This window comes from Thunnus albacares, chromosome 22 (assembly GCF_914725855.1).
Source record: "Thunnus albacares chromosome 22, fThuAlb1.1, whole genome shotgun sequence".
NCBI classification, from domain to species: Eukaryota; Metazoa; Chordata; class Actinopteri; order Scombriformes; family Scombridae; genus Thunnus; species Thunnus albacares.
The window spans coordinates 1,471,945-1,489,289 of NC_058127.1; the positions used below are offsets into that span (position 1 = coordinate 1,471,945).

Below are 17,345 nucleotides of genomic sequence, written 5' to 3' on the forward strand. Positions count from 1 at the left end.
CATCATCATCATCATCATCATCATCATCATCATCATCATCATCATCATCATCATCATCATTTTGTTAGCTTTTTATTTTAGCTTTTATGGAAACCAGCAGTCAGGAGCCCAAATGAACATTAAAGCTGTTTATCTTGCTGTAATGATTCCTCCTGTTCATACTGACCATTAGATCCCTTCATAATGACCTTACAATGGAAGTGATGGAGGACAAAAATGTATTTAAAGGTTTATCTGAAGCTAATATGAAACTTCAGCGTCCAAATGAGTCAAATCAAGTAGATATCTTTCAGCGTTACAGTCTTTTTGGTGCCTCTTTTTGTTGCTATACTTCCACCTGCAGCTCAACAGGGAAACACTCAACATGTTGCTCAGAGAAAGACCAAGAATTCAGTCTTACATCCAAATATCTTCAAGTCATTAGCATTTAGTTTACTTTAATCTTAAACGCGGTCTGACAGCTGTGACGTCTCTGTGCTTCTGTTTGTGTTGTCGTGTGTTGCTGTAAATGTCAGCGTGCTGCCGTCTGATCTGCGTCTGATCTGATAGGAAAAGGTTGACTGACAGTTTGGTGAGAGCTGCCTGTGATGTATCTGTTATCAGACGCACTGTTTTCACTCTTTTTTAATGTCACTTTCTCAGGTTTTTCGCTTGAACTCGGTACAATTAATGGTATTTTTTAAAGTAAATCTGGAAGCTTCTCTCTCAGTCAGTGAAGGTGATCCTTCGCTGTGGAGGATATCAGGACAGGAACTTTTGAAAGAAATAGTTTGAAAATAAAATAAAAGTTTTGCTGCTCTGCTTTGATCTGCTGCTGTTTTTGTTTGAGCTGAAATGAAGTTTGAGCGGCAGAGTCTGTCCTGTCCTTGTCTGAACTCTGTTTCCCATGATGCCTTGTTTTTCAGTGTTGCCCTGGTAACTGCCCTCCCTGTGACCAGAGCTGCGGCCGAACTCTCGGGTGTCGCAACCACAAATGCCCCTCCGTCTGTCACCAAGGTAACACACACACACACACACACACAATGGTTTACTTTTGGAAGAATGGGGGTCGTATTATATTCACAGTCGGAATCAGAAAAACTTTATTGTTCATCACAATGTAGGACAATATCTGTAGAGCGCTTACTTTGATCTTTAACGTTAGATTTTTAGTTTAGATCTTCCCCTTATTTAAGAGTTAGTGGCGACGGGCTTCAGGCTGCTGCCAGCGGGTCGTCCTCTGGCTCCGACTGTACAAAGAGGTTTTAGAACCAGATCCAGAGCGACCCACCTGCCATCCGGAGAGAGATTCACTCACTGAGAGCAGGCAGAGAGCGGGAGAGGAGTTTCTGCTGTTAACAAGCACCGAGACACCCGGAGACACGAGAGCAGCTGCTCGCTAATGGCTACGTGTGTTTACAGCAGGGAGCAGGAGAGAGGACAGACGTGTCACTCTGCTGCTCCGCTGCGACGCTGCTACTGCAGACGGTCACAGAGCAGACAGTTTATAACTAGCGTAGATAACACACTTACTATGTTACAAATTAGAGTTTTTTTTATTTGATTAACGTGAAAATGAACTAAATGGGTTTCTAGCATTAGCAAAATGACGGCGGGGTTGGTAGGAAAGTAATGTAATCTTATTTGCCCCGACTCCGTGTAACACCGACTACTGCGGTACATCTACCCTCCCTCAGCTCACAGCTCACCTTATTTCATTCTCCACACAAACTACTTCTGTCACGTTTCTTGTGAACAACACTACTTGTGCAACACTATGAATGTAAATTCTTTAAACTCTGTTTAAATGTTCACTGGGAATCATTTCAAACTTGGTGACAGATGCTTTTTTGAGGTTTTTGCAGCCTTGACAGTGTTCCTGAGATGTAGACATGAAACAAACACATATGTTTCAGATTTGACTGCTGCTGGAATGGAGGGAAAAACCATTCACTGCATTTTCTTTTGGTGATTTTCTGGAAATTTGATTAAACTTTGCGCTGTATGTGGATGTAAACTTGATTAATGTGAGGTGACTCACAACATGAAACAACAACAGAACAAAAGATGAAGAACTATGATAGAAAATATCTGGTTTTTCTCAATCATAAAGTCAAAAAGGTACAAGCCTGTGGACACATAAAAACTGAAGGAGAGAAGTTAACTACGACTCCCAGGGTGCATTTCAGTAAGAAACATCCAATCACAGAGCTTCAAATTCTGTCAAATGATTAAACTTTGTAGAAACCTGATAAAACTTCACTTTCTCATCAGATTGGGATCAGATCAATTACTATAGTTTCTTTCTCTGTATCAACAGCAGCTGAGGCTCATGGGTATTGTAGTATTAAGAGACGTCCACCAACGTTACTAAATGTAAATAATTCACTCTGATGGTCAGAAAATAAACCACTTATGTGTTTCTATGTTGAAGAACATTAAGGAGATCAATAAAAGTCTTGATGTGACTTTATTGATTTATTTCAGCCTCTTTTTATTTGTATAACATGGTTTAAAATGCATTATTAACACTATAGTTCAGAGAGTATTATCAATATTCTGCGATCAGCTCTGCATCTGAAGTAAATACCAAAGTATTCACACACACACAGAGTGAATGATGATGTGTTGACAGCAGTGCGATTTTCTATCTGTTCCCCCCTCTGAAAGGTCAGAGCAGCCAATCAGCATGCAGACACACAAATAAATGAACTTTAATCTATTCAGCCAATCAGGAGGCAGATGGACGCATCAATTATCCTTTATCGTCCAATCTGGGGGGATGATAATAGATGCAGAAAGTTATCTGTTGTTCTGTAAACAAAACACACACACACACACACACACACACGTGTCTTTGTTAAAGGGGATTAATGATGTTTGACAGGAAGCAGAGGTCAACATTTTCCCAACACACATGATAAAGTGTGTTTCTGTTGTCAGCTGGACTAACTGACACACACACACACACACACACACACACACACACACACACACACACACACACACACTTCAGAAGGTGTTATGGGTCAGAAATTTCCTGAATTTAATCTTTGACCTTCCACCAGCTGCGACTCTCTCAACCAATCGCAACCAATCTGACAGACACTAATGTGATGCGATGTCCTGTGTGTGTGTGTGTGTGTGTGTGTGTGTGTGTGTGTGTGTGTTTGTGAGAGAGATTCAGATTACAGAATTAAAGTTTCCATCTCACGTTTCATGATGACATTTTTATTCCGGAAAGCTGCTGGAAACGGACCAATCAGAGCACTAGAAGCTCACAGCTTCTTGAGCAGCTGCGTGATCGGAAACTTTCCGTTCGGGTTGTTTGTTTCTTCAATATCATGTAAAAGAGAAACCTGATTTCTCCTGGATGATAGATTTTCTCTGACAGATATAGACGTAACCCAGTCTTTGATCAGCTGTTACCATGAGCAGGACAAAGACATCAGACAGAGGAAGCATCACTGTGAAAATGAATTCATGTATTCGCTGCATCGTCTGACCATGTCTGAAGATGTTTCTACTCGTTCATAACGGCAACACTTGAAGGCGATTTGCATCCAAATGTGGCTCAAATTTTAAAATTCAAATAGATGTTTGTTTCCATCCACTGTTGTTGTGTGAATATTAAATATAAACATATAGAGATAAACAGCAGGTGGCGCTAATTCTCCATGATGCCGTTTAACTGTTGCAGAGGAAGAGGACACAACGAGATGACGTCATTAAATAAGCGGCAGTCAAAACTCAAATGATGGAAAACATGATGGAAATATGACATTTCTGTTAGTTTCATGTATCGATGTGAGGAAGGTTACAGTCTCCTCCTCATCGCTCCACACAGATCTGATGTTTTTAAGCTCTTCAGTGACGTTTAAGTCACATGATTCATGTTACGCCATCATTTATTCACTCAGTCTGTTTACATTTGGTTTTTATCCACACAGATACTGTGAAATGATTCCTAATGCGCATTTGAACAATTCCTGACAAAGTTTTAAGAATTTAATGAAGAAAATACATTTACTTGACAAAGCTCTAAAATCTTCAAGTCAAAATTTCCAAACTTAAATTTACATTTTTTTCCAACCTCAAAAGTCTTGTTAAAAATAAATTGAAGCCATTTGATTATATGTTGCACTACAAATGTAGTTTATTGTAGTTTTGTCTTTTGTCTTGTCTCTGCTGAACTACAGAGAGCTGATTTTACCAGTTTGTAGTGGAACCACACTGAGATTTGTTACTGGAAATGTCTGTTAAACCTTGTTAATGTTACCCAACGTATGAATGACCCAACATGTGTTACAGTCTTCACCAGTCGGTCATACTTTTGGTATTTTGAGTCAGTACCTCTATGAATCCTACCATATTTAAATGACTGAGAGTCTTCACACTGTGACACACAGACGATAACAGTGTTATCTGCTGGCACGTACTCAGTGTGTTATGTTAATGGGACTCAGAGACGGTGTCGACTGACAAACTACAGATACACACTCATCTGTCTCTCTCTGTCTTTCTCTCAGGTAGTTGTTATCCCTGTCCAGAGACAGTGGACGTCAGGTGTACATGTGGTTCCACCTTCTTGACTGTCCCGTGTGGACGAGAGAGGAGCACCAAGCCGCCTCGCTGCAAAGAGCCCTGCAGGTACACACACTTCCTGTTTACACTGTTTCATACATGGAGAACCACACTCGTGACCATCACCTGTCTAAATAAGGGATGGGTACCAGTTCCTTATTGGTCAGAATTGTAATACTAATGAGCCAGTCAGTCCAGGAAATCTCTCTGCTGCAATTTCGCGAAAGTAATGCAACTTTTCTGCATGAACTGACCAATTGTGGCATTTGGTGTGGTGGTAACTGACGTCATCGCAGCGTTCAGCAAGGATTCAGGTACATTCAGGTGGAAGATGGACAAATCTCATCTGCCAACAAATATGATGTCATAGACGAGCAAAACTGTTCTCAAATGAGGTTTGATTCAGTTAGTCAGAAGAATACAAGCTAATGTTGTGTCCAACATAAAATTGGGCGCTTTGGAAATGAAATTATATTTTTATGTTCATGGATTTAATTTTAAAAGCATAATTGACTGACTTTATTTGGTGCTAATGTTGAGCTGAACGTTTATTTAATAAAGGCTTATAAAAGGAACTCAAGTGCAGTATTTTCTTTAACTTTAAGCCCATGGTATTTTACTTTGCTTTGAATTTTTTCCAATTTCCGCAATTTTACTGCAAAAAGCACATAAACCTCACAAATTGTAGAAAAGCCTCTGTAAAATCAAACCTTTTTGGCCGCAATAATTACAGAAAACTCTGCAAAATCCTGAAGGGACCGCTAAGCTTCTGACAAAAGCACCTTGTTGTCTCCTCAGGTGTCCTCCATCCTGCCACCACCCGACCAGAGAGAGTCACCGTTGCCACCCCGGGACCTGTCCCCCCTGCAGACAGACTTGTCTGCTGTCACTGCCCAAGTGCAGCCACACCTGTCCACAGCCCTGCCATGACCTGGTGCTGGTCAAATCCCAACCGGTAAGACCATCAGACTGGTCAGATCCCAACAAGTTAGACCATCACACTGGTCAGATCCCAACAAGTAAGACCATCACACTGGTCAGATCCCAATAAGTAAGACCATCAGACTGGTTAGATCCTAACAAGTGAGACTGGTCAGATCCCAACAAGACCATCAGACTGGTTAGATCCCAACAAGTAAGACCATCAGACTGGTCAAATCCCAACCGGTAAGACCATCAGACTGGTCAAATCCCAACAAGTAAGACCATCAGACTGGTCAGATCCCAACAAGTAAGACCATCAGACTGGTCAGATCCTAACCAGTAAGACTGGTCAGATTCCAACAAGTTAGACCATCAGACTGGTCAGATCCCAACAAGTAAGACCATCAAACTGGTTAAATCCCAACAAGTAAGACCATCAGACTGGTCAGATCCCAACAAGTAAGACTGGTCAGATCCCAACAAGTTTTAAATCCCAACAAGTAAGACCATCAGACTGGTTAAATCCCAACAAGTTAGACCATCAGACTGGTCAGATCCCAACCAGTAAGACTGGTCAGATTCCAACAAGTTAGACCATCAGACCGGTCAGATCCCAACAAGTAAGACCATCAAACTGGTTAAATCCCAGCAAGTAAGACCATCAGACTGGTCAGATCCCAACAGTTGTGTGTCAGTTATATAAAGTGATTTCCTGTTTCCTATCAGAGGAAATCTGCCAAACAGAATAAATGATGTTTGGAAAACCTCTGAATGTTTTCTTTGTGTGTGTGTGTGTTAGGTGCAGTTAGCTGGTCCATGGGAACAGCCGTCTGAACCAGCGTTTGTGAAGAAAGCTCTGCCCTGTCCACCATGTCAAGTACCAATACCAACGTAGGTCACACACACACACTATTAGAATAAATTATATTAAACTAGAGACTGAAGAAGAGTTTAAAATTCAGTATATTAATCTACAAAACAGGTTAGTTAACACATAAACTGGAGGTTTGAGTCTTGCTGTCAGTTAGTCTGTTGAAAAATAAAAATGAATGTTCTTTGTTTTCACCATGTGGTACCCAGACACACACACACACATACATACACACACTACACAAATACACACATTACCGGTGCAGGCCCTGTCATGGATCATTAGACCTGAGATTAAAAAAACACTTTGCAAGCTGTGTGTGTGCATAACAGTTGAATGTGCCAGCAGCCTGCAGCTCTGTGTTGAAGATACTCGGGCCAACAGCCACAAACATGACTGATGCTGTTGAGTGTGTTTTTGCTTGACTTGGAAGTAGTTCTGTGTGCAGACCTCAGTAGTCGAGTTCTGACTACGCTGTAGGTGTGTTTCCAACATCTGTTTTTATTTGTATTTTCAATTTGTACAAAGAAAAACACTGACTGGACACTAATAAGAATTCAATAAAATCAGAAAAAGTCTGGAAATATCGCATAAAAGTTTTACACTAAGTACATTAAGTTTTCGTCTCTTCGGTGGAAGCTGAAGAGACAAAAACTTCATATCAGATCTGTGTGGCGCAATGAGGAGACTGTAACATTTCTCAAATGAATACATTATAAACAGAAATGTCATATTTGAGCTCTGACTGCAGGAATTAGCGCCACCTGCTATTTATCTCTAAATATTCACAGCAGTAGTCGATGGAAATAAGCATTTATTCAAGTTTTCCTTTGCCTATATTCTGGAAAATCAGTTAAAATGTGCACTAAAATTGGATGGAAACCTGGCTTCTGTCTGCAGAAGTGACTTTGAAAACTGTCAATCACTGAAAGTAGATGTTGGCTCAGATTTCATGGTTTCTGGATCAGATATCAACAGAATTAAATCATCACTTTGGTTATTGAAGCTATTTGCATTCAGACATTAAAACGTGAAAAACTGTGCATTTTTTTGCTTTTTCTTGCGTTAAGTGGAAATATGAATGAATAAAGGTGAACGTGATGAGTAGAAGTCAATGGAAGGTTTTCATTAAGTTGCAGTCAGCAGAGAGATGATGTTTAGATTTAAATCATGTGGATTGAAGTAAATGGATCAAACAGAAGTGAAATTAATAAATTGACTGGCAGTAGTGTCAGTGATATGAAGTGAATGTGATGAGTGGAAGTAAACGGTAGGATTTCACATTTGCAGTCAGTAGAGAGAAGAAGTTTAGATCTGATTAATGTGGATGGACGTTAATGGAAGTACAGGCAATTAATCGAAGTCATTGTGGTCGGTTTCAGTCAGCAAAAAGATGATTTTTAGATTGAATTAATCTGAATGGACGAAAATGGAAAAAAAAAAGTGATTGGAATGTGTGAATTGAAGAAAACGGAGTGAATCAAGGTGAATTTTATTAGTAGAAGTCAATGATAGGTCCTTGCAGTTGCACTCAGCAGAGAGAAGACTTCCTGTCACTCGTTGAATGAGTGACAGGAAGTGGGGTGAAGGATTTGACGTGACTGTGATGACTGGAAGTGAATGGTAGGTTTTCACATTGCTTTAATTAATATGAATGGAAGTAAAATGGGAAAGTAAAGTCTGTCTGCGTTTGTCTTGCAGGTCTTGTTTTGGAGAACACGAGGTGAGAACCGTTTGTCTTTCACCCTCCATCTTCTTCTCTCCAGTGTTTTCATGTTTGTCTTCTTCATTAAACCCAGTTATGACTTAAAAACTCAGGGTTAACCAGCGTTTCCGGGCTGTTTAATCACACATGACACTAGACTAACAAGTATCTATATTAGTCTTTTAGATTTATCGCTTCCTTCCTCCACTCCTCTTTTTTATCTTTGGAGCGTTCCCTCTCTCCCTCCTGTCCTCTGTTTTCTTTTCCGTCCTGTTCTCTCATTCCAGACGTCGTCCATTATTAGTTTGTCCTTTTGACCTCCTCCTCATTCACTCTTTCCTCCGTCTGTCTCTGTTCGTCTGGTTTGTCCTTCTCTGTCTCTCCGTCTCATATAATTCCTTCTTGCATTTCATCTCATTTAGTCGCTTCTTATTCAACACACACACGCTCGTTCACCTTCAGATGAGTCAAGAAACATTTTTCAGTTTTTAAAGACGTCCGCGCTGTATCCTCCGTGTGTCTGTCAGGTGAGCCCGGTGCCGTGTCATCGTCAGGGGAGGTTCTCCTGTAAACGACCTTGTGGACGACCTTTGGCCTGTAGCAACCACAGCTGCAGCAGGGAGTGTCATCTGGTTACCGACGGCAACAAGGTGACGACTTTGTTAGGATGTTAGGTGTAGAACAAAGCAGTGTATATATAAAGCTTTGTTCCAGCAGCCATCATTAAGATGAACAAGACGTAGCAACATTACACAGATGCTATAGAAGCAATGCTTATTTATTTATTTCTACCTTGTGTTTTACACTATTTATTGTAGTGTTTATGTATTTTAGTGGGTTTTTTTTGTTATTTTCCTCTTTTTAAATCCTGATTATTTGAGCCTTGAGTCTTGAACCTGAATCCTGATGTTAGAAAGGAAATATTCTGCACATATTCTGCTTTTCCAGCTCAACATGTATATTCTGGGGCTCTACTGGAATATCTTTGCATGATTTCCAGTTAAAAACTCCTTATTTATCTTCTACTGGTCCTTTATGCAGCCCCTCAGTTCAGCCTCTGTCTGAAACAGGCCGTTTTAGCTCCTGTCTCTTTAAGGCCCCGCCCTCCTGATGAGCCCACTCTGTTCTGATTGGTCAGCTTCTGAAATCCATCCGTACATGTTGGAGCTGAATCAGATCTGAAATATGAGAGTGGACAAAGTGAACAACACATGGAAACACCTTAGCAACCACCTTAGCAACATGGAACGGATGGCTCTTTATGGGCACGAGCTGACGTCAGCTTGTCAGCGAGGTAGAAAAAACCGTCGCAAACGAAGCGTTCAGAGCAGGTTGAAGCCCTGACTTTTGACTTGCAGGCAGCATTTCTACATACGTTCACCTCAAGTTTCTGAACTATGACCATGTTTAACATCCGACATCAGAAAGGACATAAGTAACAGAAAACCACCAAAAGCAGAATATGAACCCTTTTAATGTTAAGAGTCATTATGAGATGATTCATAACAGAAAGTCTAGTTTAATACAAGACTTATTCATGAGATTTATTTATGAATTACAGGCATAAAACATAATGTGGAGGGTTAACATGTCAAAGTGAACATTTCCAACATGTTAAAAGATGCTAAAAGACCTTCTCTCTCTCTCCCTCTGCAGTGTGAGGTGTGCGAAGAAGGCTGCGCTAAGCCCCGCCCCCCCGGGTGCCCCCACACCTGTCCCCGCCCCTGTCACCCCGGCAACTGCCCCGTCTGCAGCCAGATGATCCGCCAGCGCTGCCATTGCAAGATCAGCATGCTCTACGTGGAGTGCACGTCAGTACACACATGCACACACACACACACACACACACACACACACACAGTTAATTGAAATCATTAAGTGGATCAATTAACAGGATCACTTAGATGCCTCCATGTTATTTCCATGGCAACAGCATCTAATTCCACAGCTACACACTGATTGAATGATTATTGCTGTTGTTGCTGTTCCTCTCCTTGTCAGATGTTATTAGTGCAATTATGCAATTATTGATTAGACAGTATTGATTAAGAACTTATTGAGTCGATAATGATTGATCATTTTTGTGTTTGTGCAGGAAGATGACATCAGCTGATGAACAGACAAAGGTGGAGCTGGGCTCCTGCAACAACCAGTGTCCTAAAGAGGTAAACACACACACACACACACACACACAGTCCTCGTTGTTCAGTCCTGAGATCTCTCTCTCCATCTATGGAGCTGTCAAGTTTGGCCCCGTTGCTTCATGGGAACTTGTTTATCAGACTTTGAAAGTGGAGTCACCTGCCACCCATTAGAGGGTGTGTGTGTGTGTGTGTGTGTGTGTGTGTGTGTGTGTGTGTCACACTGTTTTCCACTGATAATGTTGGAATTCACACTTTCCCTCCTTCCTTTCTCTCTCTCTAACGCTCTCATTCTCTCTCCTGTTTTTCTTCCTTCCTGATCAATAATCAATACTCGTCAGTGTCATTGCAGGAGTAACACTATGCCTTCCATTCAGCTCGCTCTGTGCGATAATCAATTTAGCTCTCTGGCGCCAGACGACACACACACACACACACAAAGTCTGTCCTGCTGTGTTGTAACTTTCACCTGGAAACGATTTCACTTTTTCATTGTGTCACACTTACTGGCACTGACACACACACACACACACACACACACACACACACACACACACACACACACACACACACACACACACACACACACACACACACACAACACATACTGTACACACACATATTTGAAAGAACACACAGTTAAATGTTTGTTTGAAGTGTGTGTGAGTGTGTCAGAAGACTGTTTTCATAGTCTGCTGTAACTTAAGCCTCTAAAAGCCTCGACACACACACACACACACACACACACACACACACACACACACACACACACACACACACACACACACAGCTAGAATAACAAACAGATGACTGGGTAGATGGAGCTCAGTGACGGCCACAACAGAAACAAAGACGGTCAACATGAGGAACGAAGGAAGCTGTCATGTGACTTTTGCCGTTTCATTTATATTTTTTACATAATTACACACAGAGCAACACATTGTGACAACGTGACAGAGCGTCTGTTTCCTGCTCCGACTCTGACGCTCTCGATCGACTCTTCAGCCAATCAGGAGCGACGCTCTGTACTGCGGTTGGAGTTGAACTAAAACCAGGACGACACTTTTTTATTTCTCTGTGTAGAAAACTGACATTTACACGTCGCAGATGATGAACAACAGCGTTAAAACATGAGACTCATGTAGGCAGCAGCAGAAAGCTCCAGAACGCAACGCAACGGCATCCAGCATGACGCTGCGTCGGCCAATCACATGCGAGCTCACAAACCTGGTAGATTCCTTTTGCAAGGTGAACGCTGTGTTTCTGCTGTTCACCTCACAGTCATCACGATGAAAAACACGTTTCAGAAACTCCTGCTGGTTAAACTGGACTAACAAACACTATAAACACACTGGAAGAAACTAGCTAGCCTAGCAACATTAATGCTACAACAACCCATAATGCAACACTCTGTAGGAGACATTTTCCATTCAGAAAGATCTGATGTGAACATAAGACGACCTGCACTTTTTAAACATCATTTCCAGAATAAAATATTAGAAGTTTAGAAAAGGAAAAGTGTTTATGCTTCTATTTAAATACGCTCACTGTCCTGTTTATTAGCTACACCTTGTTAGAACAGGTTGGACCCCCTTTGCCTTCAGAACTGCCTCAGATCTTTGTGGCATAGATTCAAGGTTCCTCAGAGGTTTTGGTCCATATTGACATGATAACATCACGCTGCTGCTGCTGCTGCTGCTGTAGATATGAATATCCTGTTTCACCACATCCCAAAGGTGCTCTAATGGACTGAGATCTGGTGACTGTGGAGACCATCTGAGTGCAGTGAACTCATTGTCATGTTCAAAAAACCAGATTGAGATGATTCGAGCTGTGTGACGTGGTTCCAGCAGCCATTAGAAGATAAATACATGGTCACCAACAGTACTCTGGTAGGCTGTGGCGATGAAACGATGCTCAGTTGGTACTAAAGGGCCCAAAGTTTGCCAAGAAGACCTTCTACACCATCACACCACCAGCAGCAGCAGCAGCAGTCCTGAGTCGTTCATAAAGGCAGGACGGATCCAGGCTTTCATGTTTACGCCAAATTCTGACCCGACAATCTGAATGTCGCAGCAGAAGACTCATCAGACCAGGAAACGTTTTTCCAATCTTCTATTGTCCAACTCCGTTTCCTGTTCTTAGCCTGCAGGAGTGGCGCCCGGTGTGATCTTCTGCTGCTGTCGTTCATCTGCTTCAAGGTTAAATGTGTTCAGAGATGCTCTTCTGCGTTCGCCGGTCGTAACGAGCCTTCAGCTTGAACCAGTCTGGCCGTTCTCCTCTGACCTCGGCCATCAACCAGGCAGAGAGCTGCTGCTCACTGGATGTTTCCTGTTTTTCAGACCGTTCTCCATAAATCCCAGTAGATCACCAGTTACTGAAATACTCAGACCAGCACATCTGGCACCAACAACCACGCCACGTTCAAAGCTGATGCTCGGTTTGAACATCAGCAGATCGTATCGATCATTGCTGCCACGTGATTGGCTGATGAGATATTTGCGTTAAGGAGCAGTTGAACAGGTGTATATTTAACCTTTTGTCTCTTTCTGTCTGGAATGTGTCGTGTTGGCTGGATATTGAGCTTTGATCAAACTGAGCAGGAAAGATTTATTGATCAGAGATGATTTCTTGTTCTCAGTAACTCAGACATTTTTCTTTCAGAGAAACCAGAAGCTGTTCAGTTGTCTGATGGTTTCTTGGAAATGTCTCCTGCTTCACTGATCCGAGTGTGATGGAAAGGTGTTTATTTTCTCCCTCTGTGTGTGTGTGTGTGTGTGTGTGTGTGTGTGTGTGTGTGTGTGTGTGTATGTGTGTGTGTAGCTGAGCTGTGGTCATCGCTGTAAGCAGATGTGTCATCCAGGTGTGTGTGAGGAGAAATGTCAGCACAAGGTGAAGCTTCGATGTCCCTGCAAGAGGATCAAGAAGGTAAAAAAAAAGTTCACCAGCTGCTGTTTTTACATCAGAATAAACATCTGGAGTCTGATGAAGATGATGTTAAGTTGTGTGATTATTATCTCTTTAATTTTTACTCAAATAACATAGTTGATTAATCAGTCACTTTTAGACCTCCATATTTCTTTAAGTTGGTGTGTTTAATGGGGAAAATGTGTGTGTGTGTGTGTGTGTGTGTGTATGTGTGTGTGTAGGAGTTCCTGTGCTCTCTGGCGGCTCAGTGTGATGTTCAGTGTGACGACGCCTGCAGAGACCAGCAGAAGAAAGTCAGCCAGGTACACAAACACACCTGTAACACCTGTAACACCTGTAACACCTGTAACACCTGTAACACCTGTAACATCTGTAACATCTGTACAGTCACTGAGAGCGAACAACGCTAAACTAACTCAGCCTCCAGAGAGTGTAAATGTGGCCTCTTAACTTCCTCTGTGATCAAACATTTTAAATGAGCTCCAGTATTTATGATGATTATGTCATGTGATGTTGCGACCGGAGGATTCAGTCGGCAGGTTTTCTGTCCTCTTCGCCAGATGTTTGTTTGCTGAGATGCAGTTTTGTTTTTGTAGTTGAAGATTCGTCTGTTTCACGTCGTTCAGGCGTTTCACTAAAAACCACCTGGAAACTGTTCATGTGTTTTAAAAAATTACGACGTAGTCTGAGAGTCACACCTGGATTCACTCTGACCACCCCGCGTGTGTGTGTGTGTGTGTGTGTGTGTGTGTGTGTGTGTGTGTGTGTGTGTGTGTGTGTGTTCAGATGAAGGAGGCGGAGCAGAAAGCAGCTCAGGAGGAAGAGCAGAAGAAGCTTCAGGTCAGTATGATGACGATGATGATGATGATGATGATGATGATGATGATGATGATGCTAGTGCTGAGTGACTTTACAAATAAACAAGGAAACATAGTAGTGCATCATTAAATATTACTTTAACCCTTTAACATCCAGCCTGTCGCCGGCGGCAGCATCACGCAGTAATGAGTCAAAGCAATTTGGCCAATTGGAGATGATGGTTCGGGGACACCAGTGCTCCCATAAGGTTCGGCCTAGAGGTCTGGAACTTTATACAGGTTGAAAAGATGTAGAAGGTTTATGGTGTTCTGGCATAAAGCATGTCCTAAATATTGTTATTCAAACATGACTCATTATAGACGAGGACCAAAAACACTTTTTTTGAGCTTTATTTGAACTGATGTAGTTTTATTTGTGTTTTAGCCGCATGATAAACAAACACATCTCCAGAAACTAGAAGATGTCACTTGTCAAATGAAGCCTCAGAGATGCATCACAGCCTCACAGCTCTTCTGTTAGAAGCTTTTCCATTTTCCAAATAGGCGAAAATTCTATAAAAAGGTTGGATGTTAAGGGTTCAACTATCAATAAATATAATTAATGTAACGTATACTGAGAAGAGAGTTGGATGGTGGATTCAGACAAACGAGCTGCACTTGTGTGTCTGAATCCTGAGGGAACGTTTCACGACTTTGACAGTCGAGTGTTTAAATATTTCGGCGTTAAATAACGGTGACGAACGTTTGCAGGAGGAGCTGGAGGCGTTCGAGAAGCGTCAGCAGCGAGGAGGAGGTCGCAGGAGTAAGAAGCGGGGGAGGAAGGAGGAGGTGGATGATGAGCGGGGGAGGAGGGGGAGGTGGTGGAGGTGCGCCGCCTACGTGCTTGTGCCGGTGGGCGGAGCTCTGCTGTCCGCCGCCGCCTACTACCTGCTGACTCCGCCGTGAACAAACACGTGAACACAGCGAGCACACGGCTGCCTCCGGTCGCGTCTGTCGGCTCTGTGATTCTGTTTTATTCAGTTTCTCATTCTGTTCATGATGTTTGTCTGTTTCTGTCATCGTAGTTTAGTCTCTTCCTGTCGGCTGTTCGGAGTTTATTTGGCCTTCAGCACTATGATGCCTGAGTTTCTGACTCTGTACCAACAAACAACACTTTCCTCTTTCTCTTTGACTTTCACACATTTTCTCGTTATTTAACAAATTTCCACAAGTCATCAGTGTGTTTCACGTCTGTCACTTCTACATTTCACGTGTCTGATCGGCTGTCAGATATTCAAACAGTGTAAAGAAGCTTTCAGACATGTTAAAAAGATGTAAATGTCTCTTTACTCCTCACATCTGTAACTACTGTACGTCTGTTAAAATGATGATAAATGGTGTTCATCAGTGTTCAAACAGCACAGAGGGCTGCAACTTCATTATCGATTAATCTGTCGATTATTTTCTTGGTTAATCAATTAGACGTTTGATCTATAAAATGTTAGAAAAGGGTGAAAAATGTTACTGTCAAAGAGACTAAAGAAACCAGAAGATATTCACATTTAGGAAGCTGGAATCAGAGAATTTGGACTTTTTTTCCTTAAAAATGATTCAAAACGATGAATTGATTGTCAAAAAATAGTTGACAACTAATCGATTAATCGACTAATTGTTGCAGCTCTGTATGTGAGATAAGGAAATACGATCCAGGAAGTCCAGTTAGAGTAAGAGATTAAAGGTTTATTAGACACCAAAACACTGTAACCTGTTAACTTCAGTCACGCCGATCGCACTTTGTGTTTAAATGTAAACAAATGAGTCTTATGAGATACTTGAAATCCGGAGTGTAAATGGGCTTCTTGTCTTGTTTCATGCAAACATGAGGTGGAGTCATCAGCCGCAGTTTTCTTATAATTATTATGTGACTCAAATTCACTTCATAATGGTTTTAATTAGAATATAATCTGGTTTCAGTCTCTGTCTTGTTGGTGTTTGATGCACACACAGGAAGAAATTCACTGAAAACTGGAATATTTTAGTTTAATGTGGCTCAATGTCAGTGATGTAAATGTAAGCCAAAGTGTAGCCACGCCCACCTGTTGTAGCCACACCCACCAGCGGACTGAGCACTGTCCCTTTAAGTAAAAGACTTCATACAGAGACTAATGGCGTGTTCACACCGATCACAAGGTGAATTTTGTGTTACTCACACAAGTTTGATTACAGGATTTAACATCGCAGTGATGTCTCAGCCTGCTCGCCATCATGACCGCACGTGAAATTTGCATTATTTGTGTTGTGAATTTCGCAAATTTGCGTCTTTGCATTAAATTTGTAATCTCACTGTGTGGAAAAATGAGCTTTGTGTTTGCTGTGAACGCTCCATAAGATAACAACTTCATCTGAGTTCTTGTTTTCTGACGCTGTTAAATGTTTGTTTACATCCGTAACAAAATGTCTTCTCATGTAATTTGCCTTCAATATTCTTCTTGATGTTTTCATGTTTGTTGAGGTGCAAAATTAATTTTTTGGTTCAAAACCTGCAGAAGAAAGTTCTGATACTGATATTTAAAGAAATAGTTCAACCTTTTGGGAAATGTGCTTATCTGGGGAAGAGTTGATACCTCATGTCTGTACAGTACGAAGCTACAGCCAGCAGCCAGTTAGCTTAGCTTAGCATAAAGGCAGGAGCTAGCCTGGCTTTGTCCAACGGTAACAAAAAGCTCACTGATTATCTTGTTGTATCTTGTTTGTTTATGATCTGTACACAGGAGTGTTAAAGCAACACATTTAGGTTTAGTGTGGTCTTAGTGCCAGTCTTTATGCTAAGCTAAGCTAACTAGCTTCTGGCTGTAGCCACAGCGTACAGACATGAGAGTGCTATGAATCTTCTCACCTAACTCTGTAAGAAAGTGAAGAACGGTATTTACCAAAATGTCAAACTGGTCCTTTAAGGTAAGCAGAGCTTTTTCTGACAGGTTCAAAAATAAGACTGATGATGTGAAAAACTCCTCAGAGGGATCCATTAGAAAGAAAAATTCTTTTTATTTGGACATAAAGTTTAATTTTTCTTTTTTTTCCAAACATTTAAAAAATAAAATTATTTGAATTATTAATTGTTGAATTATTTATTATCACTGTAGCCCAGATGAATATAAAGGTTTATTGTTCCATTTAATGGAAGATTCAGACATCAGTACAGTTACAATAATCCTCTTTACTCTGCGTTTGGATGTGTTTACAGCTGTGAACAGACAGAGGGCGCTATTCCTCCATAACTGTCTACAGAGAAAATAATGATTTATAATAGAAATTACTTATAAAACCAGTCCTTTCACTGGTTTCACTGGTTTCTACCTGCAGCAACAAACAGGAATCACCAAAGTCTCTGACAGTTAGCTGCTACATGCTCAGAA

At 41.4% G+C, this 17,345-nt stretch overlaps 1 protein-coding gene across 1 annotated transcript in view; it reads left to right on the forward strand.

Moving 5' to 3' along the window:
• Window positions 1–15,456, forward strand: part of nfxl1 (nuclear transcription factor, X-box binding-like 1) — a 25,107-nt gene extending 9,651 nt beyond the window's left edge. Inside the window, exons 14-25 of the mRNA XM_044341955.1 lie at window positions 906–996; window positions 4,509–4,629; window positions 5,362–5,518; window positions 6,287–6,378; window positions 8,060–8,081; window positions 8,591–8,713; window positions 9,720–9,874; window positions 10,159–10,228; window positions 13,028–13,132; window positions 13,354–13,434; window positions 13,919–13,972; window positions 14,701–15,456. Coding sequence (XP_044197890.1) covers window positions 906–996; window positions 4,509–4,629; window positions 5,362–5,518; window positions 6,287–6,378; window positions 8,060–8,081; window positions 8,591–8,713; window positions 9,720–9,874; window positions 10,159–10,228; window positions 13,028–13,132; window positions 13,354–13,434; window positions 13,919–13,972; window positions 14,701–14,895 — 1,266 coding nt within the window. The 3' untranslated portion in view covers window positions 14,896–15,456. The remainder of the gene's footprint in view (window positions 1–905; window positions 997–4,508; window positions 4,630–5,361; window positions 5,519–6,286; window positions 6,379–8,059; window positions 8,082–8,590; window positions 8,714–9,719; window positions 9,875–10,158; window positions 10,229–13,027; window positions 13,133–13,353; window positions 13,435–13,918; window positions 13,973–14,700) is intronic.
• The last annotated feature ends 1,889 nt before the right edge of the window (window positions 15,457–17,345 follow it).